We start from the raw sequence: 18,781 nt of genomic DNA on the forward strand, positions 1-18,781 counted from the left end.
GCAGGCTTCTGGCAACCATTACCCCAGGATCCCTTTACAGAAATAGAGCGTACTGCACTATATTGTAAATATGTGGATTTTAGGGAACAACAAGGATAAACATTTTTCACGTGGTTTTGAAATATATTGCAATATCTCAAAGTAGCAAGAATTTATTTACAGTATTTGTCCAAGTTTCGAAGTGCTGCAAAATCGTTTGTGATCTTGATTATATATTTATTTTTAATATATTAACAGTATGTTACATATCCGCGAATGCAGGACACAAAACTAGACTCGTTTAGATTACATTACAAAAAATAGGGCCAGTGTAACCTCCAGCTTCAGACCGTTTCCTCAGTGAGTCGGTGACGCAGCGTGGAGGCGAACAGTAGAGCCGTGGCGGTTTTCCCAGCTGCCGTCTGCAGCTTTTCCGAGGCAGAACACACAAACCCAAACCATACGGCCAAACCCAAAACCTCGACCCGACGGCCATCGAGCTGCAGGAAATATCTGCGTGGATTTGCGCTAATGCTGGAACATTGTTGAGGGGTGGAATGGGGGTATCTGTTTTTATAAAGAGAACGTCTCTACTGTGTTTGTGTCTATTTTATTGTGCTGCTATTTGATTGGGGATTTGGGGGGCTTTGTGAGAGCTTGGGGGACAGTGTTGATGAAGGGCGGAAGTGTGGGGTGTGTGCACGTATCACGTGAGTTGCTTCTTGCATTTTCTCTGCTACTTTTATTTATTGCTTTTTCTAGATCACAGTTTTTCGACCATGTTTGCTCTCCATTTCTTTCTGACTGTTTCCCTGTGTCACTGCTTGCATGGTGCATTGTAGAGTTCCTCAGAAGACCGGTTGTTCCAGTCAGTTGCACATGACCCGGATTGCATTGCCCTGGTTACACATTAGGAGGCCAGTGGAGATGATAGCGTTGATTCTTTATTTTCTTCATCCTTTTGAACAAACAGAAAAGTTCTGTCCCACTACAAAAATACCTCATCTTTTAAGACATTCTTGAACTATTATGTCACCTGTGGTACACAAAAGTTCAACACCTTGAGTTTGGTTTAGGGTGTATTCCTGGCATCTTCTTGTGCAAACAGAATGGCTCCAGACCGGACGCAGGAAGTAAAGGACACTGGATCCATGCCCTTTTCCTCAAGATGGTCACTGCCCCATGAGTGTCAGCGGGTTGTGCTCACCCTGGTAACACCTGAGAACACCTCTACCTGGCGTCTCCTTTCTGTGCACGCCTGCGATAGGATCGTAACGGGTTCAGACTGTGTGTGTGTGTGCATGTGTGCATAGAGTTCTTAATAAGTAGGACCGCCTCAGGGACATGGCAGAAAATGTCAGTTTTGGAGTTCAAAACTTGTTCGGATACAAACTAAAACATGCTTTTCTGACATGGAAAGTAAAAGAGAAGACAGACCAGTTTTTGCGTTCACTGACTTTAAATTCCTGGAACAAAAGCGCCATATACAGGCACCCAAAAATAAGGTGTCTGATTCTGTGTAACCTTAATTGTTTAGTGGGGGGCGGGCGTGGGGGGGGGGGGGGGGGGGCTTTTTGTGCATAAGTATAGCAACCTGATGACTCACTCTGGTAAAATTAGTAGAGAGCTTGAAAAAGGTTCATATGATACATAGAGGGGAAAAGTAACCACTTCCTTGGTGCTGCAAATGCTACATGCTGTTAGTGCTTGCCAATCTGACACATTATTTCCATCAACTTGATAGCCTTTTTCTGAGCTTCCAAGAGTAAAAGATGACTAATGATGTGACTTCTACGATCATATGGCAGAGGAGCAGATCTGAACAAGACAATAACTGGAGAGGGAACCGCACAAGCTACAACACGCTTTGTATTACGTGTCCTGTGCATTACTGTTTATGCCTTTAATAAGAACAATAAGCACATGCAATACTGCTGTAATCTTGATTATATGTATATTTTCGATATATTAGTGGTATATTCCATTTCTGTGAGGATCTTGCGTGGGTGATTTTTCCAGTAATGTCATGTCTCCTCTCCTGCTGGCATGACTCCAGTGACAGGGTTAATAGATTCATGGAGGCTGAGTGGAGAATATTTTGGGGATGAGCTGAGGATTTACACAAATATTAACACAGACTGGTCATCAGCACTTTCACATACTTTTGCACTTTGGAAAGACCCAGAAATCCACCTGTGAAATAACAGATGGCTCTATTCCATATGAGGCATCTGCTGTTCGCAAACAAAATTCCCTTTCCTGCCATTGACCAAAAGGACCCATCTACCACTCTCCACATTTACTCTAAAGGGAATCCTGAGAAAGGAACTATTTTTGTAGCATGCTAAATTGTGATCACGGAGTGAAAGAACAAATAGAGGCCAACTATGCACCACTAGGAGGAGGTCCACCATTGCTGAAAGTCATGAGGTTGGGGGGGTAATTTAGGGTTTGGGTGGAAGGATGGAGGGACCAGAGATGGGAGCTAGTTTCATCAGCCCTGGATTATATTCTGGGTTGGAGGAAGAGGAGTGGAGGCATGCGACATTTTGCAGACTGACATTCTTCCTCAGTTAGCATCATCTTTGGGTCTCGACCTGGGATTTCCCCAGTGATGTATTGTCTGCACTCACAGATGGTGTTGTTGACGATTATGTTTTTAAAAGGGGTCTGTGGTTGGAATCCCCCTTCTCTAAAGTTTCCACACCAAAACTGCCCCTTTCTTGGTTGTCTGAATACGTAAATTGCAGAGTTGTCATTTTAAATGGATGGTCAGACAAGTCCATGTTATCGCCATCAAGACTGACAAAAAACAGGTTATCGAAATATGAATTAACTATATTGAATGCCTCCACATTTAGCAAAGAGTGCTGATCAATACGGAATTATTATTAGGCTCCCTAATACATGACTTTCTAGCTAGACATCCTAGCATTTCACAAACATTTGCCAGCCGATCTTTCAACTCCGGTCAATTCGTCGATGAAAGCAGAATCTCGAGACCGAGGTGCGGCGACGGAGGAAAGGGAAGAATCCGTTGTAGTGGTCAGTGGGGGCGTTTGTGGCCGGACAGGCTAATACCTCTGAGCGTGAGTGCGCGAACAGACGGGGTGAGTGGCGAAGGAGGCGGTTTTCGCCTCAGAGCGCGTGGGATCCCTGACACCCCACCACGGGGCATGACATGTCTTAAGACAATTTATTGCAAGCTGTGACACATTGCTGTGGTCTTTCGGTGTCCCAAAGGGATAAAGCTGGATCAGGATTGGGCCGTAGTATGAATAACTTCGAAAAGCTCACCGTTGGAGAGCCATATCTCGGAATTGACGGCAATGAGAAAACGATGAATTGTATTCTGGTTTAGATATTATTTTATAGGCTATTCAGATTTCTGTCAATATCTCTCTAACACAAGTGTCTATTCACGGGAGGCACCGGGAGAGTGGCTAGACACCCTCGAAAGTGAAAGTAAATATTATCGTCTGGCATCGCCGTGATTCGCGAGGCGACGTGGACAAGCACGAGGCTACTCTTGAACGGACATTAATATCTGGTAAGACAGGAAGCTGTTGACTTCGCCACATAGAAAGTGGACAACATCGTGGTGGGGTTTTAGCCTTGGGAAATTCCACTTTTTATTTCCATTTGTAATGGAAAGGGGGAGTGCGTTTCTTTGAGAGTATTTTATGATCTACGTCACAGCTAAGGGAGATTATTCTCTCTCAATGACTACACACGCGCGCGGATCCCGCTTTGTCCCACGCTTAAAACCTTGAGGTCAGTCTTTCAGGTGTCCATTTGCACCTTGGGGATGGCGCCAAGTAGGACAATCCAGGGCTGAGAGGTGCGTATAGCCTTTTATTTTTCGGTCTTTGAGGAACGAACTACAGGTGTTGTCCAGCTCACTGAATTTTGCGCATGGCGCAGCAAGAACATAGCAGGCTACGCGAGGACTGAGACACATTGCAAAGTACAGTAGTGCTGACCGGAACGCTTTTACGATTCTGTTCCGACCTTTACGAAGCTTTGACTATATAAAAAACGATAAATACTGCATAGGCATATGCAAATGCACTGAAAATATAACGCAGCAGTCTCATTCGAAAACGATAGCAAATATTTGATAACAGCTCGTGGCGTATTACTTCACTGACAGGCATGTTTCAGATTTAAAAAGTATTGGAATTGAATGTTTTTTTTTTAAATCGTGGAACTCTTAGTGATCTTACCAAAGGGATTATTGGTTTTCTTCGTTTTATGTGAGACGTACAGGTGCTGAGAAAGTAATATCAAAGCGAGAGGACACCATGAAGTTTAGTAAATAACGAGATTGTTCGTGACCTTACCGAAACATTAAATGTTATACTGATTGGCAGTGTAATTAATCCACATTGAGTTGTTTTGTAATTAAACCAATATTTAATATTTAATATTTAATAAACTATCAATATTTTTAAAATAGTTAATGTGTCGCTCGATTTTGTTTTTGTTTATCCATTCATTTAATCTTATTGCGCAATCATAGACTGTAATTTAACCTGAACGAACTGAAACCGTCTTCCTTGTTTCCACGTGTTGTGCACGAGCATGTTCATCACGTTTATCTAGACATCCCTGCTTGCTTATCTGTCCTCTGTCTTCTGGGTCTTTACAATGCACTGTGTCTGTGTCACAGAACTGTATGAGGAGAAGGAGAATCAAAGAGGAAGACCTTCTGAGGGGACGAGCATCCTCGTGAACTGTGTCAGTCCTGCAGGAGGAAGAGACCTAGACCGGTGAGTCAGGGGTGGGATATGGGTGGGGATGAATGTGAAGCATTCTCCATCTAACTCTTCTGTCCTGACCTTGGCTCAAAGGAATGTGTGTAAAATTTTGCATGCTGTTCAGTTTTACTCGTCATCCTGTGCAGGGAATTAACATCTGGGTCATTAACCGCTTGCTGAAATACAGGCTTATTTGTGTATTTATTTACTTATTTTTATTAATTTATTTTCCTTACTTATTTATTTTTATTAGGCTAATTTATTTATGTAGTCTCCAAGGGGTTGGGTTCTGGACTAGTAGCTGAGGATAAGAATTTGAAACAAGTTTATGCTCTGGATTTACCAGTCATATTAGATTGGCCAAAAAAGGAATGTTTAGTAATATATTTCAACCTGGGGGTTGTCCTCGGACGTTTTCCCAGTTTGTACTTGTTCCTTTGAGTGGTTGTGCCTCAGTTATTCTAACTGAGTTAAGTACAGGCCCCCCCCCCGCCCCAAATTTTCTTGTTAGATTAGCAAAAAAAAAAAAAGGAAAAAAAAAAGAACAACTACACATCTGTTTAGGTCCACACAGCTGCATATGGGAGGTGGAAAACAAATCTGAACCCCCTGGAAATTTGTAGGAGTGTGTTTATTGGTTCAGGCAAGGTAAGCTTTCAGACTCTCCTGACCTTAGTTAGATAATCGGATCCGGAGCCCCTGCCTGCGAGGCAGAGAGGCTGCTCGACGCGTCGCTCACTCTCTGATCTGGCTGTGCAGCTGAGAGCGCCCCGCCCCCCTCGCCAGCAGCTGCCACGGAGAGCAGCGGAGGAGACCGCCGCCGATCACCCGCCGGAGGACCGCCCGCCGCGCTTCGTTTTTCCGCTTCGGGGCCCCCACCCCCGCCCCCCCCCCCCCCGCCCCGGGAGAGGAGGGAGAGGGAGACGGGACAGCGAGGGAGACGGGACAGCGAGAGCGAGAGACGGGCGCGACCCCCGGGAGACCGACCCTTCTGCGTGTGCCGGAGCCGCCTGCGGTCCTCCCCCCCCCCCCCCCCCCCCCGGAGCCATGACCCGTGCAGCGATTTGGCTCTCTGCACTGGTATTGGGTAAGAGAGCGTGGGCTTGCCGCGCGGGGCGCGCGTGTGGAAGGGGGCCGGGCGGGGGGCGAGACGGTCACGGCAACCCCGTATTTTCTCTCCCCCCGGGGAGCGCGGCTGTTGAGTCAGGGATTAAGGAAGGGTCTGGAAGGGATGATGAAGAGGGGAAAAATGACCCTTCTGTTCCGAGCGCGAGTGTGCATGTGTGTGTGCCTGCGTGAAAACCGGTGTGTCGGTGCGCGTGTGTTTGTGTTTGACCAGATGCGTGTCCGTGTGCAGGATCAGACGTGTGCGTGTTTCTCCGCGTAAATGGACTGCGTGAGCGGGAGTGCGGCGGACACAACGCACGTACGCGCAGGCGCACGGGCGCGCGCGTTTGTTTTATACGCGCGGTATCAGATGCATGCGTGTGCGTTTATATGCGCACGGCGTGTGTGAGCGAGCCAATTGTGGAGTTGGGCTGAACATGTCTGGCCTGGAGGAAAATGAGGGGCTAATTACCTTAACAGATGTTATTTTTAGTTGAGTTGATAAATCACTGCCGTGTCATGAGGGCCAGACTCAGGTTGCTGACAGCATTTCCAAGAGCCATGTGAGGGAGCAGGCTGAGCTCATCTGACTCAGCTGGTTCTTGGTTCGAGCCCTGGGGAAGACAGCATTGCTATCAAACCCAGTCCAGTGAAGTTTTGCTCGGGTAATTGTTGGATGTCGAGTTGGTACCGAGAGTGAATGTTCTTTAATGCTGTGTAGTGCATTGCAAAACCAATAAACTGAGTGGGATGAAGAGAGAGGACTTGCAGTTGTAATAGTAATTGAGTCTACTTATATAGCTCCTTTCATGGTTTTCAAAACACTAGACCCTGAGGGAAGGTGGGGGCCCATTTCCTCAGACATATGCTCACCGGGTGAAAGCACAGCAGACATTTTTCATTATAATTCTCATTAAAAATCAGCGGAGGTGGAGAGGGTTGGTTTTTATTAGAGGGAGGATTATTAGAGACTCAGAGCAAGTCTTAGCCTTAAATCAACTCTAAATCAACAGCGTTTTTGTGAGTCCAGCCAGGACAGTGCGTGTGCTGTTAAATTTGAAAGTACTCTGTTGGTTTGATTTCACTCTGTTCTGTGTAGGTTTTTAAACTGGGGATGATTGGGTGGCCAGATTCAGGGGAACAGATTTGGAATTTTTCTTTGCGTTCTTTATAACCCCCCCAAACACACACACACACACACACACACACTGCGAGAGTGCTGACTGAGAGAGTGTGCCAACCACGTTGGGCTGCTCCCTCTCTCATTATGGACAGTCTGACAGCAAAATCATGCCACCCGGAATACAGGAATACAATGTAATATTTGGGAATATACAGAGAAAATATTTTTATTCAAAATTACAAATTTGGCGCCCAGCATGGTGCCGAACGTGTCCAGTTCCCACCCTAATTTGGAACAGGGGAAAGCATTTTTAACTCTGACCAATCCAAACACTGTGTGCCACCCTCTCTGGTCACACGCTGTGTAGAGTTATGGGTCATGGCCGGGTTAGTGTAGCGTAGAAGCATGAGTGATGGTTCAGTGCACTCCGGGAGTATGGTTACAGGATTCAGTGCAGCGTGGAATTATGGGAAAGGACTTCAGAGATTTTTCCACTTTTATGCGGTACAGCAGGGCTGCACCAGAATGGGCAATTATTGGCCAGATTCAATGCCAACTCCTGTTCTTAATTATTTAAATAACCTGGTTATTTATGTGATTAGAGTCATTTATTTTTGCTTCTTGTTTTTAGTCATGAGCTGTAGTGAGACCTCTGTATCCTTGATTAAAGTGCTTTATTGTGGCCTGATAAAGAAAGGAACCAATGCTGGTGTATTACTGCTGTTTAAGCAAGAATAATTTGTTGGAACAAAAACCAGGATTGGAGTTGCGGTTGTACAAAACACTTTCTGTTGGTGGACTTGGTGAATTCTGGGAATTTTCAAAATGGAAATGAATTTGGTGGAAATGGAAATTTTCTGGAATTTCTGGGAATGAATAGGCTTTTTTGAACGCTGATTGCTTTTTCCGTCCCTTTTACTCTCTTTGCCATCAATTGAATATGCTGTTCAAGACAAATAAAAATGGATTTCAAAACTTTTTTAGGTTATAGCTTTGAGATTTAATTAAGTAAAACTGTACTTCATAACATTGATTTAATGTTCTTTCACTTGTTAGCTATTCTTTTACCTTTTACTTTAGTTTTTATAGAGAATCTTATGTAACTTTTAATCTAAAATAAAAGTATGATGTATCAGTCATCTACAATATAAAGATACACTTTTACATTTGTGTGGGTCTAATGCCACTGTAATAACCAGCGACATTATACCTTCTGTGTATAGAATTGTCAAAGTTACAATCAGCATGTACTGAAATAGATAAGAGTGCAGTCTTTGAAACAAAACATGCATAAAACTATACTAATACATTGATACGGCTTTTATGTTCACTAACAAGCTTGCATTTATTAGCAGTTACATGCATCAAACTGTCCGCAGCCTAGCCACTCTCTAATGAGCAGCACATGTCATGGAGCAGTGGAACTCTGCAGGCTGTTTCCAAATATAATTTCAATATCAATATCGTTATTTAGATTACACATTATCGCCACATCATGAAGAAAGCACTCAACCCTAAGCTGAATAGCAGTCGCAGGTTAATGGCTGAAATCATTCGTTTTCGCAGTGAGCATCTGATGCGAGAGCATGATCTTTGCAATTAATGTTCTGTCACTGCTACAGGGTACCCGATTGCTCACACGAGAACTCAGGACTCAGCACCTGTTTGTTCAATGGAGCTTTGTGAGAAAAACAATCTATCCTGTCTTTAGATGTATGTATTAGATTTATTTTCATGTCACATGTACCTCCATCCAGTGCTTATATTGTACTTTGTATCATTATCTTGATGTTTTAGCTTGTCATGCCTCCTAGTTTGACTTGGCATAGGTTAGGTCAGAGAGTATTGTTTACTGTATGAACTGGACACAATGTGTTCATGGCTACGAATCACTATTGTTCCTTATCGGACCTGTGTTTTGTACTGTAGTTGTTCCAATGACCTTCGATGTGCACTTATTCGCTTTGGATAAAAATGTCTGCTAAATAAGTTAATGTAATGTCAATTGAATTACAAAGATCCAGCGATTATGGTATGAAGGTCTGTTTCAAGATTAGGAACCGCCTTCGAAATCCCCCAAATCTTCCCTCCCTTTGCAACCTGCTTAAAGTGGAAACTGCTGGGAGTCAATGAAGGACATCTGGCTGGGGTGCATGGGGGAAGCAGCAACAGATTTGTCGGTGTAATGTACACTCCAGCGGAGTGGCCAGCATTTTATGCCAGGTTGATGATGCAACAGATCCGTAAAGCTCAAAGCAGATGAAAATTGCAACAGCAGAGCGAGATGAGAGTGATGAACTTTCATGAGAAAATCGGGTGAACGGAACCATTTTGCCTTCAAACTCTGGTCTGAGACTGCAGCACCCGTCAGCAGATGTTCCAAAACTCGGTAGTTCACGCTGGACATAATTTCTCCTGAAGCTATCCTAAAAACCTTTTTTTTTTTTGGCTCCTGAATTTTTGATCAACAGTAAATCATCCTTTATCGCTAACATATTTTAAAAGCACTTAGTCATGTGTGGACTTTTCAGAAAGGGTTCAGGTCACGTGTGGCTACGATTATAGTTAGAGGACAATTGCATTATGAAAATGTGGGTAGGGTTTTTGTTTTTGCACTGGTTGCAGTTCTGGCTCTGTCCCTTCTTTGGGAATCCTGGGCTGTAATTTTGATGGGAACGTGGATGTGCAGTTTTGGGAAATGTTTGTTGGACCGGACGCTGGTGTTGGTTTTGGCTCGGGCGGAGAGCTCGTGGAAGCATTTGTCATCTCCTCCGCTGTGTTCTGGAGCCTTGTCCCGGATCCCAGAGGGCACCAGCGTTTCGGTTCAGCAGAGCTCACGCCGCAACCGAGCGCTGTCGAGCGCGATAGCCGCCAAGCAGGTCAAACGACACCGGTCTCCGGGGATGGCGGTTTGTAGAACGGGAATGCGGTGTAATTTTTAAAAAAAGGCTCGGATTACACAGGGCTGCGCGTCCAGCCTCTGTGCCTGGGAGTTGCAGAAAGGGGCGGCCATGTTCTGTTTTTATTAGTCTCCCGCTTGGTTAATGTCCCCGGCTCAACCCACCTTTAACCTTGTTGTTCATGCCTGTCGTCTCTTCGGATGAGAGCTGAGCCCCTGCATTCTCTGCATTTGCAAACTACAAAATAATGTAGAGGAAGCAAACCTGCGTCAAATACGCAAGAATTTAAGCATTTGTATTTGAAAATGCAATTTTCTGCGTATTCACGTATTTTGAAATAGAACACCCAGAAAGAATTGCTTCTTCTGACTAAAGTTTTCAAGCACCATTTGGAAGAACTCAAATTTTCTGACCAAAGGCGTTCGAAGTATTTTAAACAGTTCCCAAAAATAGTACTTTTCCCCAAATGCATTTCAGATATCCTGAAATACTTTGCTCTATGATGATCCATATAAAATGATTACTGTGTATAACATAATCCTAATTATTTTTACATTTTTTTCACAAATTTCTGATGTTTCGGTGTGATACTAAAATACTGTGTTTACTTGCATTATGACATAAGCATCTTGTTAGCTCCTACTCCATCTTTACTGGAACTTATGGTTCTTTAGTCTTCCTTGACTAACATTTGACCTGAAGAAGCCGATCCTGGAAGCAGTGTCATTGCTTCCTCAGGCAGATATGCTTACAAAAACATCATCTTTAGACGGAGAGCTCAAACCCATTACACACGTCTCATAAAATCCGATGAGTAATCCGACAGGGTATTCAAGTTGGCTCGCCACCTGCTTTTATGAATTGAGGCACGTGACCTCCGTTCAGCCTCAGATTTCGTCTTAACATTCTTTTTTGAAAAAAACAAAAAAAAGGGCGGTAAAGGCGGTCCCGTTTGTCAGATGAGCCGTTATTGAGACGTATGCATGTGAATGCAGGGGCCCCTGAGGGCGGCGGGGCCATGGGTGGATCCACCGCTCGGGCCTGGCACACCGCCCCTCGGGGCACTCGAGAAACATCGGCGGTCCCTACCCAGGTCCTGCAGAGATAAACAGAAGCTGATAGAGGGAAAGGAATCATGGGAACAGGAAGTGGAGGAATAGATGCCAGGGTTGAATCGCCGCAGATGACCAGCGCTGAGATGCCGCTCTGCTGCCCTCTGTAGGTTTAACCTGGTTACTGCCGGCTGCGGTGATGTCCACTCCACCCCGCATCTGCACGTCTATAGACACCCTGAAGGACAGGCTCAACTTCACCAACAGGAGACAGTACATGGTAAGATGGAGAGAGAGAGAGAGAGAGAGAGAGAGAGAGAGATAGAGCACCCTCTTTATTTAGATCTTGTAGTGACTTTGTGTTGTAAAACATTTATAGATTCTTAACCAGTACCACTGTTCACCTGTGTCAAGCCAACGCATAAAGGCATAATTAAGTAAAAATAAAAGATATACACAAAATCACTAAGTCAGTGCTTTTCATACCCAACATATTTAACATTGTCCATATGAAGGACATAAATAACTTCATTTATACTCAAAAACCAAAACTTAAATTGACCAATGTTTTTCATCAATTTATTGAATTGGTACAGAGATAGGAGAAGTAGAGGAGTGAGAGACAGGAATTGTTAGAGAAAGGAAAAGCCAGACAGAGGGAATGATATCATCTCTGCTGAAACACAAAAGGCTCACAACCGTTATCTTCTCCCTCAATTACAGAAGCACAATTTTCCGATTAACTACACCATTCGAGTGCATTATGTTGAGGTCTTCAGGGTGCACAACATCAGTCTCCTGGTGAGTCTCTTCCCCCATCTCCCCCGCCTGGCCTCTTGCCACAGTACACTCATTCCCTAGAGTTCCTCTTTACCTCTACTCTTCCCCTCATCCGTGCACGTCTCCCTCTCCCTCTCTCCGTCCTCCCTCCTTCCCCCTCTCCTCCAGAACAGGACGGAGGAGCTGAAGGCCCGGGACCTGCAGGAGCTGTGGCTCCTGATCAATCAGGAGGTGCTGAAGAAGGTGCTGAGGGTGCTTCCCGAAAGGCACCCGTCCCGCACGTACGCCTCGGACCTGGAGAACCTGTTCAGGATAATCCAGCAGCTCTTCCTGCAGGAGCTGGGCGAGGTGAGCGGATGGTGCTCGGACCGCAGCGCAGTCCCCTCTTCTTTCACACTCTCACCCTCTTCTCCCCTCCTCCCCAAAACTCCTCCCTACGGCCTGCTCGCACAACCATTTTTGAAGGTTCGTTTCCCTAACGCAGAGGTGGGAAGCGAAGGCCGTGGCCGTTTCTGGTTTCCGAGCCAACTTCTGGCCTTAATTATTTAATCAGTCATAACATTTACACAATTTTAGCTAAATTTCTTATTAAGTGCATGAATGACAGCTGAAGACTGTTCTTGTGTCCCTGTACAAAATGTTTGCTGTGATATAATCTACCAGTTAACCAGGGTTGGTGTATACAGCCAATTAGCTCATTTAGCCAGGGTAACTGGTGGAAACAAAAACGTGCATGCACACCGGCCTGTCATTGCCTACTCCTGCTCTAATGTCCCTTGTGCTTCTCTCTTTGTGGTGTGCGTGTGTGCATTTGTGCACGCGTCTGTGTGTGTGTGTGCCTGTGCGTGCGTGTGTGTGCGTGCATGTACGTGTGTGTGTGTGTGTGCGTGTGCGTGCACATGCGTGCGTGTGTGTGTGTGTGCGTGCGCGTGCGTGTGTGTGTGTGCTGTTAGTGGGAGCCTCCTGAGGTGCTGCAGGAGGTCCTGGACAGTGTGAGAGATCCAGAGGTCACAGAGTGGAAGTCGGTGAAGCCCAAAGCCCTGCTGGACAACTGCTACCGCACCATGCACTGTCTGTTCTGCGACTGCTTCCAGTGCCAGGAGAACTGTGAGTTATTATACCCTCACCCCCTCTCTCTTATACCCTCACCCTGCACTCTCACCCGCTCACCTCATCCACTGATCCCACACTGTCATGCATTAATCCACTTGCACGTCCCTACTCACCCTTTCATCCACTTACCCCTTACTCTGGTTCATTCACCTCTGTGTCCTCTCTTACTCACCCCACTGCCACCGCCCACTCATCCCCCCGGATGAGTGCTAATGTGTTCTCGTGGGATAGCTGTGGGCCTTGTGTTAGGGTCAGTCCTGTAAATATTGTTGCAAGGAAACGTTTCTGGAAACCTCAGACCGGCGGCTTGTTTTTTGCGCAAGTCTCGGCCCGTCGCTAACATTGCCCGCGCTTCCCCGCGCGGCGCTGGAGGTAAACTTCGCCTGGAATTGAAATTGGGAGGGCTCCAGGCTCGCTGTTTTTTTTTTTTAAGGGAGAACTGATAGAACTGGTTCGGGAGTAGGAATGTGTTTTCGCTACCCCGCTCTCCCGCGCCGGGCGTGTCTCTCTCCCGCGCTGAGGTAATTCGGCGGCGAGTTGCACAAGCAGTCACGCCGTGGTGACTCTCAGGAGCTGGCAGAGGGCCCTCGGGGGCCCGCAGCGCGTCTCACTCGCTGGGGACATTTTGTGCGGCGTACCGTAGCGGTCCGTCGCCGATCCTTTTTGCTGTCTTATCCTTCTGCCTAGTTGGCTTTGCAGAGGTTAGGTCAGAATAGTGTTCACTGTGTGAACTGTGTTCTTGGCTAGAAATAGCTGTACAAAGTAAGTATTGTACCTTACTGAACCTGTGTTTAGCAGTTGTCTATGACCACGAAATGCACTTTTTGTACGTCGCTTTGGATAAAAGCGTCTGCCAAGTAAATGTAATGTAATGTAATGCTGTCTCACCGCAAAAACAAAAAAGAGTCAATCTCAACTAGTGTTTTCGTCTCATATTTAGACTTAAAATCATATTTCTATGACTTGTTTTGGTAAGTACGACATCTATATCGCCAGTGAGGTGAGAGTTTGACCCATTTAAAGATTTGCCAACGGTGGAGGAAAATTTCGCTTGTCAAGCAAATATTAACTTAAAGCAAGCTAATGTTTTCTACTTGAGAGAAAAAAAAAGTCTCATTACAAGACTAAAATACATAGGCAGACTGTTTTTTGCAGTGTTTTTGAAGTGGACAGGAGCTGGTTAACAGGGAGAATATTCAGATTTTTTAGAGGATTGCAGGCAGTTGGCCCTCCTTGTTTATTTTCTCACTTCAGTCAAGCGGAAAGCAGATGGTTACACAAAGAGTTGGGATCACAGTACAAAGATTACCAGGGCTGGTGAATGAGGAGGAGCCATTATGGGCTGAGAGTCAGCTCTCCTGTGGACTACATTACCCAGTCTCCTCAGAGAGAATCCTCTGGAGTGAATATATAGGAGAAGTTTCATGTGAGGATAAAATTGAAATTGTTTATCTTATCTAGAACCGCAGATTAGAGCCCATACAACTGTGAGAGAACTTTGGCATCAGTCAAAAGCTCATTGTCTGACTGTTATAATATAGACAAAAGCCATTGTGAAAACCTAGAAACCAGAGAACACAGTGAGCCACGTGGAGGACTGGTGTCTGGAACAGTGGGGTTGTGTACTGTATTTTGACTGATAATTTTCCTACTGGGTTGAATACAAGACATGACGTTTATGAGTTGGATTCTTGTACAAAGGGTACAAAGATTTGATTAACAAACTAGCTTAACTGGATAATGGACAATATGTTTTGATTCGTAGTGTATTATGGATTTTTGCAGAATCATCAGGAATGTTTTCTGCATGAAATTACCTGAATGTATGTAAGGTCTATCAAATTTGAAAAGTGATTGTCGTAGATTAATATCTTTTTAAACATCTGGAGTGGTACAGATTTTGATTTACCGTTGTTTGGTTCTGATATTTTTGTTGAACTGAAAGTAGTAAAATAGTTTATTGCATGAAACTAAAAATAAATGTTTACACCTTTATTAAAACAGAACTCAACACGTTTCCAGTAACTATAATTACCACGTTTTATGATAAATTAAGCCTATGGGGAATTATTTATATATTATTTATATATTTGTAGCTCTCAGAGATATTGAATTACATGCCAATTGGGTCAAGAAGACATTATAAAAAACCTGCCAGAGCAGAAGTTGCAGTATTAAACCTGAGACTATTTCAGCCCAGACCCAGAGGCACCCAGAGGTGTTTTTTCCTTTGTAAAAGTAGTTGGCTCTTCATAGTCTCATCTCTAGGTGTGTTGAATCCATTGTTATTCATTACTGGCACACATTAAACAGTGGTTCTAATAGTGGCAGTACTTTGAATTCTCTGTATATTTATATTAGAGGTTCCTGCCTTTGCCCTATGCGAGTTACTTAGTTTGGTTTGATAGTCAGAAAATATAGGTCACATAGTTAAAACTGTAATATTGAATAAGGATTAATTCTATGTCTGTTTGTCTGATGTTGTTATTGTTAATGTTTTTTATAATGTCTCTTCTCATGACTGATATGTTAATTGTTTGACGTTAATACCAATGAACTGTTGATGCCAGTCAGTTGTTTGCCTTTGACTTTAATTAATGGCTTGTTCTTCTTTTTCCTTTTACCCTCACCTTTACCCTAATAATATAATGCCTCACATTGGTGTACGCTAAATGAGCCACTTAAATCTGAACACACCCATGGAACCACACAATGTGTATACAAAGAAAACAAAAAAACCCAGTTGCCAGTGTTGATTATGACTACTGAGAAAGATGACAAATACTGGCTATGTCCAGTGGGAGAGAGCTCGGTTTAGCCTGTAGCCAATGGGAGAGAGAACAGTAGATTGTGATCAATGAGCAACAGTGACTGATTGCTGCTGTTTCTCTTTTTTTCCCACCAGTCTGTGATGTTCTTCACTGGAAGAGAGGGAACAAGAGGCCGCCCAAACAGGCCTGAAGAAGCCTCTCTCTCTCTCTCTCTCTCTCTCTCCAAGGGGGAGTCGGGCAGGACTGAGCCCAAGGTTCTGCCTCGCCCAGCGATCTCCAGGCAGGCAGGGGCATGCTCTGTGCTGAACACTACTCTTCAACGCTCTGCTTCTGTTTGCTGTCATGGAGACAGCCTCCAAAAAAAAACAAAACAAAACACTGCACGGGGCCCCCCCACCCCCTCCCCTCCCACCCCTCGTCCGTCCACATGTCCGTTCCCAACATGCCACGCCCGCCAAGAAGGGGACTCCCGATTGGTTTAGGACGCACGCTCACGGTGCTCCGTCTCTGCAGCTGATTGGGTCTCCGATGGTAACACCTGGCTCTCCTGCGTGGCAGAGAGCCCTGGGGAGAACACGCTCCGATCCCGCGAGACGCCGCTGCAGGCAGCCAAGGCTTCGTAGCTTCTGCGCTTCTAGCATGCTTCAGTGCAGTCAGTCCAGTCCGTAGTGCTTCACCGCTAGCCGCCGTGGAGTGTGTACATAAATGTAAACCCGATCGCGTCTGTGCTGCTGCGAATCAACAGCTTCCAGAGGCCTTTCGTAGGGCTTTTCCAGCATAGGCCTCGCAGCCGCCCCGCGCGCCTGCAACCCGTGCCCTGTGCACGCGCCGAGAAAGCCGTCAGGAAGCTGGAAAGGACATTCCACAGCCCCAGTCACAGCTCGCCTCTCTCTACCCCAGGGTAGCCGAGACTCAATGACTGCGTGCCCGCGGCTGTGTCCTGATCACAGTGGTCCTGATCAACTGTAATATCCTTCTTTTATACAGCGTTGTCGTGTTTGATATTTTTTCGGAAAGCCGAGTTCGCGAGGAACAGTTTGTTGTCGTTGGTTTTGTGGTGTAGTGGGCATTTCATTTCAGGGTCCTCGCCAAGGTTGGTGTTCTGGTGCGTTCTCACCGATTCCGGCGCTCGACGCGTTCTGTTCATTTTCTGCGTGCGGTGTGTGGTGGTTGCGGCCCGGCGAGTGGTGTGGTGCGTTCGCCGGTTCTGTATTCGCATAGGGTATGCTCCACCATTATTCTATGGAAGAAGAAACCAGCGCAGCTCGCCTGGCTCACGAAACAGCAACTGCATTGCCCGTTTCTCGACCATCTTCAGAAACATATTTCTGTGGACTGTCTAGGTGGAATAAGAGAAAGCTTACGAACAGGCCGCCATGTTGTTCTGGTTTGAAGATGGGGAGCCAAAACCGATCGCAGTGCATCTGTCCAATCAGGTGCCGGCCGTGGTCCGTGGTAGGCTACGCCACTCGTTCGTGTCCCGCCGAATCAAACGGACAGTTTGGGGAATCGGTGAGAACGCACCTTCAGATGCAAATCGATCTGCAGTATTCAGTGTTAATGCCCCTCTGTGTCGGTGGCATAAAGGTGTGGTGTGACTTTTTACCGATAAGGCAGGAGAAAGCAATTTTATGTTTCGGTGAGCCCAGTAGTTCAGATTCTCCTTTGGTCTGTTATGGTTTTGTTTGATGTTTCGGGTATATTTGGGGAAACTGGCGTTGTTCAGGGGCTCTTATCAACACTGCGTATAGCCCATTGGTACGGTACTCTGTTCAAATTTTTTGTACTTTGTAACTCAGATGCAATTTGGTTGTTTTTATACTTTCATCTGTGCGATAAGTATGTAACATTTGTATTATGTAACTTTACCAATCTGAACATTATATTTTAGGATACATTTATTTGTCTCAACTTGGCACTCCTCCTAATCTTGTTGAAGGTTAACTGCTTTACGGTGTCTCACACAGAGTCTCTGATAGCTTGCCATTCGTAGGCCCTTTCCTGTGTCTTTGTGGGTATACCATACTGTTACAGCGCTAATGTACTGTTAGACCGCTACCAGCCCCTGGCATATAGTCCTGCGCTCTAATTTATTTAGAACACAACAGCAAAGGCACAGCGCTCAAACTACGCTGGAGGCCAACGCTTGGCACTCTTGTGTTCTGTAATGTCTGTAGGCAGTGAGGTTTCTAAGTTTTATAATGGAGTCAGATGTAAAATAAAATATATAGGATGTATCCCCTCGAAATTCCATTCCCGAAACAGCCGACGTAAGCGTAACCACGCCATCCCGTACCCACTTTCCGTTTCGTCACTGGGCGGAAAAGTGGTCGTCCCTACACTTTTGTGCCAAAATGGCTGTTCTTTGTAGCTTAGGCTAAGCTATTAGATGTTGGTGAACTGTGTACTTTGTCTTTCTTCAGTGCTGTGTCCTTGTAAAATTGCATGCAGATGTTTAGCCAACTTGCTGGCTTAGTTGGCTAATTTCCGCAACCTGTAATATTGGCCTTGATCATTTCTTGGGTGATTTTATTTACGGCAAAGATGACCTTGAGAAAGCCCAATAACCAAGTATGAAAATATATACATATCTATATATATTGATCATGGCCAGATCTAAATAACAAATATAGTTTACTTTTTTATGTGGATATTTTTGTGTAACTATTTATTTGGGAATGTTGCCCACGTGCAGATTGTCCTTGTGAGGAAATGATTGAAATAAATGGCAAGATAACCCTGCCTGGTCTTTTTTTTTTTTGGTCTTCCTATTTTCTGATAATTATGCTGAATGAGTGCTGTATGTACAATTTCATTACATTCACTACAGTAAAAACAACATTGCTATTTTTGAAAGAATGACAGTGTATATGAAGGATTGAATCATACAAAAGTATTTTAAGAGAACAGCGAACTACATTATGTGGCAAGATTGGGGTTGTGTGTGTTCAGCAGCTTGGAATAGGGTTAGTCTTTGATTTTGGATGACCAAAGTTTTTTTCATTAGTGGGATATAACACTATAGTGTCATGTATTTGTATTTTTTCAGTGAAATACGTTTTACAAAATAAATGACTTCAAACACATAACTTCTGATTTTTTTATTGAATTGATGGCATTTCAGTAGAGCAGCACAGTGGTGCAGTGTGTAGCACTGTCACCTCACAGCAAGAAAGTAGAGTTTGAATCCTGGCCG

At 44.9% G+C, this 18,781-nt stretch overlaps 1 protein-coding gene across 3 annotated transcripts; it reads left to right on the forward strand.

The window, feature by feature from the left end:
- Positions 1 to 2,955: 2,955 nt before the first annotated feature.
- On the forward strand, positions 2,956 to 18,671 carry il34 (interleukin 34). Of its 3 annotated transcripts, none has more exons than XM_035418796.1 (8): positions 2,956 to 3,089; positions 4,652 to 4,751; positions 5,499 to 5,826; positions 11,092 to 11,201; positions 11,645 to 11,722; positions 11,870 to 12,049; positions 12,655 to 12,808; positions 15,720 to 18,671. In XM_035418796.1, exons 3-8 carry the CDS (start codon positions 5,787 to 5,789, stop codon positions 15,773 to 15,775), a joined length of 618 nt encoding a protein of 205 aa, XP_035274687.1. In that variant the 5' UTR covers positions 2,956 to 3,089; positions 4,652 to 4,751; positions 5,499 to 5,786; the 3' UTR covers positions 15,776 to 18,671. The 3 variants fall into 3 exon arrangements, with proteins under 3 accessions (XP_035274687.1, XP_035274686.1, XP_035274685.1); XM_035418795.1 differs by having other exon boundaries at positions 3,085 to 3,529; XM_035418794.1 differs by lacking the exon at positions 2,956 to 3,089 and adding an exon at positions 3,096 to 3,820.
- The last annotated feature ends 110 nt before the right edge of the window (positions 18,672 to 18,781 follow it).

The sequence above is a fragment of the Anguilla anguilla genome, chromosome 5 (assembly GCF_013347855.1).
Source record: "Anguilla anguilla isolate fAngAng1 chromosome 5, fAngAng1.pri, whole genome shotgun sequence".
In the NCBI taxonomy this organism is placed as follows: Eukaryota; Metazoa; Chordata; class Actinopteri; order Anguilliformes; family Anguillidae; genus Anguilla; species Anguilla anguilla.